The sequence below is a fragment of the Musca autumnalis genome, unplaced genomic scaffold (assembly GCF_047663935.1).
Source record: "Musca autumnalis isolate F117 unplaced genomic scaffold, ASM4766393v1 scaffold_3, whole genome shotgun sequence".
NCBI classification, from domain to species: Eukaryota; Metazoa; Arthropoda; class Insecta; order Diptera; family Muscidae; genus Musca; species Musca autumnalis.
In genome coordinates, this window is record NW_027411866.1 from 26,220,650 (window position 1) to 26,232,980 (window position 12,331).

At 36.4% G+C, this 12,331-nt stretch overlaps 1 protein-coding gene across 1 annotated transcript; it reads left to right on the top strand.

Moving 5' to 3' along the window:
- The first annotated feature begins 2,222 nt into the window (after positions 1-2,222).
- LOC141396888 (uncharacterized) lies at positions 2,223-7,667 on the top strand. Its single transcript, XM_073972595.1, has 2 exons — positions 2,223-2,408; positions 2,481-7,667. The coding sequence occupies exons 1-2, from the start codon at positions 2,292-2,294 to the stop codon at positions 7,620-7,622; spliced, it is 5,259 nt and encodes a 1,752-aa protein (XP_073828696.1). The 5' UTR covers positions 2,223-2,291; the 3' UTR covers positions 7,623-7,667.
- Positions 7,668-12,331: the final 4,664 nt, after the last annotated feature.

Here is a 12,331-nt window from a genome sequence, read left to right on the forward strand (position 1 = left end):
CTTTAGTCCCTTTCTGAAAGAAAGTGTGCTTATATAGTCCTTTTCTGAAAGAAAGTGTGCTTCTATAGTCCCTTTCTGAAAGAAAGGGTGCTTCTATAGTCCCTTTCTGATAGGAAGGGTTCTTCTATAGTCCCTTTCTGAAAGAAAGTGTGCTTCTATAGTCCCTTTCTGAAAGAAAGGGTGCTTCTATAGTCCCTTTCTGATAGAAAGGGTGCTTCTATATTCCCTTTCTGACAGAAAGGGTGCTTCTATAGTCCCTTTCTGAAAGAATAGTTGCTTCTATAGTCCCTTTCTCAAAGAAAGGGTGCTTCTATAGTCCCTTTCTCAAAGAAAGGGTGCTTCTATAGTCCCTTTCTGAAAGAAAGGGTGCTTCTATAGTCCCTTTCTGAAAGAAAGGGTGCTTCTATAGTCCCTTTCTGAAAGAAAGGGTGCTTCTATAGTCCCTTTCTGAAAGAAAGGGTGCTTCTATAGTCCCTTTCTGAAAGAAAGGGTGCTTCTATAGTCCCTTTCTAAAAGAAATGCCCTTTCTAAAAGAAAGGGTGCTTCTATAGTCCCTTTCTGAAAGAAAGGGTGCTTCTATAGTCCCTTTCTAAAAGAAATGCCCTTTCTAAAAGAAAGGGTGCTTCTATAGTCCCTTTCTGGAAGAAAGGGTGCTTCTATAGTCCCTTTCTGAAAGAAAGGCTGCTTCTATTGTCCCTTTCTGACAGAAAGGGTGCTTCTATAGTCCCTTTCGGAAAGAATAGTTGCTTCTATAGTCCCTTTCGGAAAGAATAGTTGCTTCTATAGTCCCTTTCTGAAAGAAAGGGTGCTTCTATAGTCCCTTTCTGAAAGAAAGGGTGCTTCTATAGTCCCTTTCTGAAAGAAAGTGTGCTTCTATGGTCCCTTTCTGAAAGAAAGGGTGCTTCTATGGTTCCTTTCTGAAAGAAAGGGTGCTTCTATAGTCCCTTTCTGAAAGAAAGGGTGCTTCTATAGTCCCTTTCTGAAAGAAAGGGTGCTTCTATAGTCCCTTTCTGAAAGAAAGGCTGCTTCTATAGTACCTTTCTGAAAGAAAGGGTGCTTCTATAGTACCTTCCTGAAAGAAAGGTTGCTTCTACAGCCCCTTTCTGAAAGAAAGGGTGCTTCTATAGTCCCTTTCTGAAAGAAAGGGTGCTTCTATAGTCCCTTTCTGAAAGAAAGGCTTCTTCTATAGTACCTTTCTGAAAGAAAGGCTGCTTCTATAGTCCCTTCCAGCGTGCTTCTAAAGCCCCTTTCTGAAAGAAAGGGTTCTTCTATGATCCCTTTCTGCTGCATGTAGGGCACATATGTATAAGTTTTAGCTGACGTCTTTCTCAAAAATATGCTGTTTATGTGTCGATCAAAATATACAAATACTTTTGCAAGCCATGCCAAAGTAAACAAACAAACGATGCAATAAACAGAGGATCAGCTATGGCAGCAGAACAACACAACCTATGAATCAGCAACAACAACCATCTCAGACGTTAGCTTCAAGTGTTTGTAAACAAAGGCACATCTAGACGTTTTAAATGCAGAGCATATACTACCACTCGGTTATGTTTATACAGTTTCAAAACAACTTTCATGACAAGAGGATGGCGCGGCAATTTAGCAAAAATTTTAATTATACATCATCATAGTTGGAGTTCTTCGGTATGGTTTAAGAATATTTTTCTGATTAATCTTAGGATCAGGTCTACTGTGATAGTCAAATTAGAGTTGGTGCCCAACCATAGCAACAATCAAGAAGGGTTGAGGAGATCTTTTAATAAAAAAATATCTTCGAATATGAAAAATTTGTCTTTTGTCGGTGTAGAAGGGTAGCGCATATTCATATGAGAGAAGTTTCCTCTTTTTTTCGAACGTTCCCAACGCCACTTTTTCCCACCCCTTCCGACCGTGGGGGCGACCACCCCATTACGTAGGGATCGCGTGCACATCCTGATCCGGAGCATGACGGGTATAAGTGAGCATTGAATACTAGCTACAGAATATTCTTCAACAGCCAGTACTGTTTTCAAAGACTCTTTTAAAAGGCTCTTACCTACTTATGGTGGGTGGATTCCTTGAAAGTTGGTTGTCATAAAGCCATAAAAAAATATGGAATTTTCTTAGTGGAAATTTTCTTGATGGCTACCTGGATTTCTTCAGCCATTACGAGGATCGTAAACGTTTCGAAATTTTTAGATTTTAAAACAGTGATTTAGATTTTAAAACAGTGATTTTATTTTGAATTTGACACTTGGCATCTCAAGTTGATTCCAAGTTTATTTTGGTTGGCTAGACAGCTAACAATGGAGCAATACTGTCGCCTGTGTTCGGTGCTTGGTACTCAACATCATTGCCTCTATACCATTGATGGCCAACCAAATCGTTTGTTCCGACTTGTGGAAAAATATTTCCTTCCAATGGTAAGTAAAAAAGAAGAGAATTCATAGCCACCATTAAATCTGTCTTCTAATAATTTCTATATTTTATTTTAGTTTTTCCAAGTGGAATGGTCCAAAACTTTCAATTACATATGCCCAGAGTGCTGGTCGTCGCTTTTGAACTTCAATCGATTTCAAGTAGCTGTTTGTAAAGCCCAAAGGAAACTCATTAATGTGAGTGCGAAAAATATTCCAATAGAAGGGGACAACTTATTATCATGTGGTGCCTCAAGTAAAGGTCCGTTGGGGGAAACAAATTGGCAAGTACCTGCAAATTCAGGGATATTTCAATATCCTATTGACCAGAATTCAACAAATAATAACACAAATGGAAACGGTGGTGAAAGAAATTTGAGCAGAACCTCTGGCGATCATCCACACAATATGGGTATGCAAAGTTTGGCATCTTCTCCAAGTGTCAGTAATTGTTCCCAGGGAACATTACATTCTCCCGGCGTTTCTTGGCATCCAAAAAGCCATGTGAATTCCATCGAAAGCCATCAGAATCTAAACAACTCTAGCAGCAGGGAATCAACATCATTAGCCTTACCTCAGTCTCAATTAAATTCCCGTGAAATATTTTCCATCAATTGCCAACAAAATTTAACCAATGCCAACAGGGATTCTATCTCATTGAACCCACAACAAACCCAATTAAATCCTCGAGAAAGATTCCCACCTCTAACGTCCTCCCCAGTAATTGATGGTCGAAATTCTCTGCACCAAGAAAATCTTCATCATCAAGGCAATGGAAACGCCACAACGAATTCTCCTACCACAAATTCAACAAATTCATTTGAATCTTTGTATTACTCAACCACGAACTCAAAGAGTTCAAACCCCCGAGAAACATTTCCCCCAACAACTAACTCCCCAATAGCCCAAAATTCTCTGCAAGAAGGAAAGCTTTCTCATGGAAGTGGCTCAAGAACAAATTCTACAAATTCAAATTACCCAAGAGCGAGTTCCAGAAGTTCTTATGGCTTCCTTAATCGTTCACACCATGAAGCAGTAGTTGGGAGTCCCGACACTCAGTCACCAAATATTACCATAAAATCCGAGGAAATTGGGCAGTCTGACCACGGCAAAAATGCCCCAACTGCCAAACAACTTGAGCCATTAGACAAGCAAAATTCGGCAGCAATTGATTCATCCTCTATTAAATCAGAAGAAAGCGATGGGTCATCTAATGGCCAGTCAAATGTTCTTACTAAGCAGCAATTTTTACCTTTAGCCAATCAAAATTCCGAGCAGTTTAATGTTAGTGCTATAAAATCAGAGTGCCTCGAAGAGTCGTATCCTGTGGAAATTCCAAGAACTTCTCAACCAGCCAATTTACATTTTGATCAGAGATATCATGGAGAAAATATGGAAATAATGGATGAAATGAAACCAGAAGTCCCAGAACAAAGTTTAACGCAAGGATTAGCTACACATATACCTTCGACGACCAATAGTTCCCTTAATAATAGTTCACCGATGGCAATTGAGTCAGGATCCACAGAATTAAGCGCCAATCACATGAACAAAAATCAACAAAACTTTGTTAGGAGTGATTTTGGTCACAATAATTCTCTTCATAGGAATCCCCCAGCCTCAAAGGGACCAGAAGCCGACCAAAACACAACCACCCGTGGCTTCAATGTCCTTGCAGCAAATCAGACATCTCACCTGGCGCCCAATGTCGAAAGTTCTAGTGATGGCCACTTCAATGCAGAATATTCTAATTCAGCATCCCGAAGTATGGTCTCCAATCAACTGTACAACAAGTCCCAAAACTTTGTTACCTGCAACTCTGGTCATAATATAATACCTTCTAGTAACATCCCGCTTACAAAGGGCCAGGCATTGGGATTAGGCGTAACTTCCAGTGATTCTAGTGCTCATGTTTTACCAGACACAACTTTCAATGATTTAAATGCTCATGGATCACAAACGTCTAACATGGCGCCCAATCCAAACAACGCTAATGACAAAACTCAGTATGCAGAATATCCAAGCACAGCCCTAGTGAGACCTCAAAACTCATCCAATTTGGCGCCCAATGATAATGGCATTGAATGCGACAACGATTTTCAAATTATGGGGCCCAACAGAAACAACGCTAATGACAAAACCCGGTATGCAGAATATTCAACCATAGCCGTGGTGAGTCCTAAAAACTTATCCAATTTGGCGCCCAATAACAATGGCATTGGGTGTGACAATGATTTTCAAACTATGGCGCCCAACATTAACAAGTCTCAGGATCAAGGCTGTGGGAACAGACATTCAAATTCAGCTATGGAGGTCAACCATAGCAGTTCTAGGGTTCTAACATCTGGCATGGCGCCCAACACAAGCCTCAATAATGAGAAAACCGGCTATGCAGAATATTCAACTTTAAACCCAAGAAAGGCATCAACATTGGAGCCCACAGAAAACAACATTGGCTGTGACAAAGATTCTCCAACTATGGCGCCCAACATTAACATGTCGCAGGATCATGGCTGTGAGATTGAACATTCAAATTCTACTATGGAAGAAAAGTCTAAGAGGTCTAAGGATGGGAAGGCGGATCCAAACATATCGGACGCCTATGATAACCATTGGAAGTCTCAGGAGCAAGACTGTGAAACCACCAGACCTTCAACTACAGCTATTGCTGAAGTTAGACAAAATTTGACCCCGAACGCTAAGAGTTCCAAGGATCGCGACTACTGTGCAGAGCAATCAAATGAGGAAACTAAGAATTTAAATCCCTTGGCTCCCAACGTAAGTGTTACTCAATCTCAGCATCAAGGCTATGAGACGAGATATCGCAAGGCAGTCTTAGAGTATGCCGCCAATGGTACACCGTCTTTGGCACCCAACATTAATAATTCGAATGTTGAACCCCTTGAATCTGATGAAGGTGAAGATTTTTCCTCTTCAGAATCAGAATGGTCAGCAGGAGAATCGGATGAAAACAATACAAGCAGTGGCAGTTCCGATGAGGAATTGCCTTTGGAGCAATGCAAACGAAAAGGGATAGCATTAAGGCGAATAGAATTATCAAAGCAAAATACCCAGGATCAGAGGCTGAACAGGGATAAAGAACAGGATGGTGGAATTTGTCAAGAAAGTAACTCAGAAACACAGGCCTCTCAACAAACAATTGACACTCATAAAGAATTAAATGCCAAACGAGTTAAAACTGCCGTTGATTTTGATGTCAGCGATGAGGAAACTAAACGAGAAGAAGTAACGACTAAGGACAACAAATTTTTCGATACTTTGGTGAATGTTTCAGATTCGCATGTGCCTTCAAAGGTCAATGTAGCCACAACTTCTTATGTCAATGCCTCAAGAATGATTGAGGGGAATAATGGAGATGGAAGAACTTATGAAGAAAAAAATCTCCTCCAAGAGAATATAGAAGTCAATCAATTTGTTATACGGGTTAGGGAATTTCAGAAAACTGCTTACGATTTTGATATTTCCGATGAAGAAAATAATGAACAAGGAGTAAGGTGTAAGGAAATCTGGCGCCCAAACGCCCAAGAGAATAAAGCAAGCAATCAAATTGATCCAAATACCAATCAATTCGGTGCCTCTAATGAAAAAAATTATGGACAAAGAGAAAATATTTACCAAGAAATGTGGCGCCCAACTGGCCACGTGAATAATGCCCACAACCCATCAACCTATCAATTAAAAGATCCACAGATAATTGGTGAGTCTGCTGGCAAATATGATGCAACAGGAAAGGAAATTGATGCGGAATGTGGACATCTGAACCGCCAAGTGAATATAGAAGGCCATCAGTTCGCTTCAAACACTAATCAATTGAAAAGTCGCGGTAAATTTGATGTGTTCAAGGAGAAAAATTGTGGACAAGGAAATGAAACTGGCCGGGAAAATTGCTACCCCAACTTCCAAGTGAAAAGTGCATACAAATATGATGTATCTGATGAGGAAAAAAATGGAAAAGTAGCAGAAACTTCACTGGGTCATACACCTTCCCAAGGCCCACCACACGAAACTGCTTATGATTTTGATATTTCCGATGAAAGCGGCTCGGAGGATTCTGATAATGGAAATAAATACCAAGAAATTCAATATAGGCCAGCCTTTAAGTATGATAACTCCGATGCTGAGACCTCCGCCACAGAAGGTAGCTTCAGGAAAACTGAAAATAATTCCATCAATCCTCCAAAAAAACGACGCCTAAAATATTCTTACAAAAAACATTTGAAACGTCCCCAAACCCAAGAAGAATATGATGATCTGATAGCCAAGTGGAGACCCAACCTAGAATGTAGAATTTGTAACGACACCTTTCCACGGTTTAAGGTACTTCAACAACACTTTGCCCAACAGCATTCCAGCGAAGAATGTTACATTGAATGCTGCCAGCTGCAGCTACGCTATCGTTATGAACTCGAGAAACATGTCTACTATCATCGCATAGATCAAGCCGCCAAATGTGAAATTTGTTTTGAAATATTTACTACCAAATATCATTTGTTATTACACATCGCACAAAAACATGACCAAACAAGATTGTCGCCCGAAGTAAGGGAAATTTTCAAATGCGATAATTGTGGCAAAGAATATCTCTCGAAATTTTCATTTAGAATACATCAAAAGTATTGCGAAGGCCGTGACGGAAGCAGTGAATCTCGTCCCTTTACTTGCAAGGATTGTGGAAAGTCATACAAATCGAAATGGTGTTTACGGTCACATAAATATCTCGTCCACAACAAAAAATCAAAGCAGGTGCAGTGTTCAATTTGTGATAAAATCTATAAATGCCCAACCGCCTTGAAAGGGCACATGTCAACCCATAGACCAGATACTAAATATGTTTGCTCAGTGTGTTCAAAGGCATTTAATTCTGCCCGTCAAATGCGTTCACATTTTAAAATGGTTCATATCAAGGAGTACAAAGAGGAACAGCGGAAGAAATTGGAACTTCGCAACACGAAGAAAACCTATCCATGTGATCAATGCAACAAAGTCTATCAGACATGGATGGCTTTAAAGGAACACAAGGTCCAGCATGAGGGTATTACTGCTCTCTACAAATGTAAATATTGTGACAAAGAATATAAATATAGTTCAAATTTATCGGCCCACGTTCAGAGGGCGCATCCTAGCAAATATCTGGGGAAGACGGCAAAGGAAAAATCTAAACGTAAGAAGAAGAAATGCTCGGCAAAGAAGAAAAATTGAAAATAAATTAAAAAGATGTTTGATATTAAAAAAATTAAAATAAAACATAATTTAAATAAATTACGAAAAAAATATGTTGTTGTTTTCTCATTTAAGCGTTCCTATCGATGCCTTCCCGTCTATATAGAGGTCTTCCACGTTTGTTCAGAAAATATTTTTTAAAAGATCCACGTTTATTGAGAAAATATTATTAAAAAATTCACGATTATTGATAAAATTTGTTTGAAAAATTCACGATTATTGAGAAAATATTAAAAAAAAATATTTTGTTTGTTTTGTTTATTGTTGAAGATTCAATCTCATTTTCGATTGCTTGAGTGGAGTATTCCCCCATTGGCTCAACTTCATTTATTACCGTCTATTACAGAGAGTAATGTTTTTCAAAACGAACTGACAGTGTTGCAAAATTTTACTGATCGCTACCAATATCATGAAATGAAGTTGAGCCAATGGGGGAATACTCCACTCAAGCAATCGAAAATGAGATTGAATCTTCAACAATAAACAAAACAAACAAAAAACAGCGAAGGCATGCGCAAAAGGGAAATTTGTTAAAAACAAAATTCCAACAATAACCTCACAGGCAACTGTGGTGATGTTATTTTCAACTCACAGAATTCGAGGAATTCTTAGTTGTTTCTTTGGAAAAGCCGAAAAGTGAGTGTGATTCTCATTCATATGGGAATACTAGACACTTAAAGAGTTCGGTTTTTCGCTAAAAAGGCATCAGTTCAAAAACTGAGAAGCTAAAAAATATTTTCTAAAAAAAATCAAAATTTTTGAGAAAATATTTTTTTTAAAAATTCACCATTTTTGAGATTTTTTTTTAAATCCACGATTCTTAAGAAAATATTTTTTTTAAGAAATCAACAATTATTGAGAGAATGCGTTTATAAAACAACATGATTATTGAGAAAATATTTTTTTAAAAATCAACGATTATTGAGAATTTTATTTAAAAAAATACACGATTATTGCGAAAATATTTTTTAAAAAATTCACGATTATTGAAATTTTTTTTTAAATCCACGATTATTGAGAAAATATTTTTTAAAAAAATCAACGATTATTGAGAACATATTTTTTTTAATCCGCGATTGTTGAGAAAATATTTTTTAAAAATTCCACGATAATTCAGAAAAATTTTTTTTAAAACTCCAAGATAATTCAGAAAATATTTTTTAAAAAATCCACGATTATTGAGAAAATATTTTCTAAAAAATCCACGATTATTGCGAAAATATTATTAAAAAATTCACAATTATTACGAAAATATTTTTTTAAAAATCCACGATTATTGCGAAAATATTATTTAAAAAATCCAAGATTATTGCAAAAATATTTTTTAAAAAATCCACGATTATTGCGAAAATATTTTTTTTTTTAAAAAAACCACGATTATTGCGAAAATATTTTCTAAAAATCAACGATTATTGCGAAAATATTTTTTAAAAAATCCACGATTATTGCGAAAATATTTTTTAAAAAGTCCACGATTATTGCGAAAATATTGTTTAAAAAATCCACGATTATTTCGAAAATATTTTTTAAAAAGTCCACGATTATTGCGAAAATATTTTTTAAAAAATCCACGATTATTGCGAAAATATTTTTTAAAAATCCACGATTATTGCGAAAATATTTTTTAAAAAATCCACGAATATTGAGAAAATATTTTTTTTTAAATCCACGATTATTGCGAAAATATTTTTAAAAAAATCCACGTTTATTGAGAAAATATTTTTTAAAAAATACACGTTTATTGAGAAAATATTTTTTAAAAAATCCACGTTTATTGAGAAAATATTTTTTAAAAAATCCACGTTTATTGAGAAAATATTTTTTAAAAAATCCACGATTATTGAGAAAATATTTTTTAAAAAATCCAAGATTATTGAGAAAATATTTTTTAAAAAATCCACGATTATTGAGAAAATATTTTTTAAAAAATCCACGATTATTGAGAAAATATTTTTTAAAAAATCCACGATTATTGAGAAAATATTTTTTAAAAAATCCAAGATTATTGAGAAAATATTTTTTAAAAAATCCACGATTATTGAGAAAATATTTTTTAAAAAATCCACGATTATTGAGAAAATATTTTTTAAAAAATCCACGATTATTGAGAAAATATTTTTTTAAACAAGTAAAAAAGTGTCAGTCGGCTTTGCCGACAGATATATACCCTCAGCCAATAATTTTGTGGCCCTTTTTGGACATTTGAACTTGCCGACAAAAATCTGGATTAGGAATGAACTGCACTAAGACACAAATGTTGAACTTTTGTGGGTGAGGTACCCTTAGGGAGGTCCGGTATGGTCCATTTTAGAAGTTAAACTAAATTTTGACAATATATAATGAAATCCAAAGTTTGGAAAAAATTGGTTGCCCCATTCAAGTGATATCGTCATAGCATTTTGGCCATAGCGCCATGAAATTAAGTTTGGATATAATATGACGAAGATCCAATGTTGGACCATATAGTGACATAGGGGTTTTTTACACCTTCGGGCTGTTTTCCCAAGAAATATGGACTTGCCGCTGAAAAAACTTTTACCGTCGTAATGGAGGTAGCGAATGCAAATCGCTTCAACAAAAATCAAAGTTATTCGAGAGCAGGTCTTAAAGTGAACTTATCCGAAATTTTGTGTGAGAGGTACCAGAGGGAGTAGACAACTATAGTCCATATTCGAACCTGATCTATATCTGGTAGATATATTAGGGTGTGCAAAGTATGGATTACATCGGTCACTCCCTTCAAGAGTTATAGTGCGCACACTTTTTCCGAAAATTTTTGAACTTTTGTGGGGACGGTATCTGAAGGAGTGGATCGATATGGCTTGTCTTCGAATTTAAACTATGTTTGGACAAAATATTACAAAAGCAAAATTTTGGACCGAATCGGCAGGTCCCTTCGAGAGTTATCTTGCGTTCCAACCACTACACACGGTGCCATAGGGGCTTTTTGCATCTTTCAGGTTATTTTCTCAGGAAGTATGGACTTGCCCCTGATGAAATTTGTACCGTCGTATGGAGGGCAGTGAACACAAGTTGTTGCAACAAAAGTCGAAGCGATTCGAGAGCAGGTCCTAATCTGAACTTATCCGAAATTTTGTGTGGGAGGTACCCGAAGGAGTGGACCGATTGAGTCCATATTCGAACCTAATATAAGTGTGGTAGAAATTTCACGATGTGGAAAGTATGTATCAAATCGGTTACTTCCTTCGAGAGTTATCGTGCGCACAAATTTTCCGAACATTTTCGAACTTTTGTGGGGGAGGTACCGAAAGGAGTGGACCGATATAGCCCATCTTCGAACTTAAACTAAGTTTGGGAAAAATATTACCAAAGCCAAATTTTTGACCGAATCGCTTGATCCATTCGAGAGTTATCGTGCGCACCAGCCAGCCAGACAGACAGACAGACGGACAGACAGACAGACGGTCGGACATTGCTAAATCGACTCCAAATTGCCTGAAACACATTAGGTCCAAACATACTTGGAGTCTGAAAAATCTGTTCATGATACTAATTTTGGTTGTTGCGCGCAAAAGTTATGGCGGTTTCAATTCTGATAAAAAGAAAAAATCTTTAAAAGACTCTAATCATTATATTGAGAAACTCTCTTAATTAGGGGCTCCCTACATACTATATGTTTACTAAGGTCCCATAACTTTAGTGAAAAAGTTGTGCATATTCGCGGAAATTAGGAAAGAATTCCAAACAATTGGTAGTTTGCAACTTGTTTTAATAAAATCCAACCTGCTTATGCCTCTGAAAAATATATAAAAAATATGTACGTAATCTATACATCGTGAAGATTCAAACGAAACCAAAACTATACAAATCCGTTTAGTGGTTTTCGTATTATAGCGAAAACAAAAAAATATATTGAGGAAATTTATAAAATTTTTGTAAGAGAAAATATTTATTAAAATTTATTTTGTGAGTTAGTTGAACAAAATGTAAGAAAAATAGGTCGGAATTTTTCTTCTATTTAGGTTAAATTTCACGCAATAAATCACATGTTTTATTCTAATCACTTCTCGAAAACACGGTAACATCTAGTAGAAGATATGGATATCTTTCAAATAAATGTTGGGTTCCTTTAAATGGGGTATAATCTTGAAACAAAATTGTATCGGGTAATGTTCATTTTGAAATGCGTGTAAATCGCGAAATCCTCAAAATCACTTGATGCGCATGCGGTTTACCAATACAGCGAATTGTTCTCTTTTAATTTGTAGACATTTGCCAGGATTTAATTTGGCCGCTAAGATGTAGCATCGTCTGCAGTTTAATGTGCAACAAACTGTATAACGCTTATATTTTGCACAAAGTGCATACTCTTTTTATGCGCATCCGATTTCGCTATCAGCCGTGAAAAAATACATCGATCTAAACATATTTCAATAAAATCCATCAAGAACCGTGGATGTAGCATCACACAGTATTTTTTGTATAAATCGGATACAGCTCCCACGCCACTAAATTTTTCAAACCGCTGTTTTCGCACAAACGCGAGTGATGATTCACTTTCTTCATTGAAATGGAAACGATCCACATAAAACGTGAATTAGTCAGCGATATTTTGAAAAACATTTTTCGCAAATTTTTCAATTTTTGCAGTAGCCATTTCCGCCGTTTTAGTAGATGGATTTTTATGATCTGTGATTCATATGATCCGGATCGTCGAAAAACTAAAA

What these genes read in the sequence shown, in the direction of transcription:
- LOC141396888 (XM_073972595.1), top strand. Translation starts at nt 2,292, where the DNA reads ATGGAGCAATACTGTCGCCTGTGTTCGGTGCTTGGTACTCAACATCAT. An exon ending in AAAAATATTTCCTTCCAATG is followed by an intron (nt 2,409 to 2,480) that starts GTAAGTAAAAAA and finishes ATTTTATTTTAG; the next exon opens with TTTTTCCAAGTGGAATGGTC.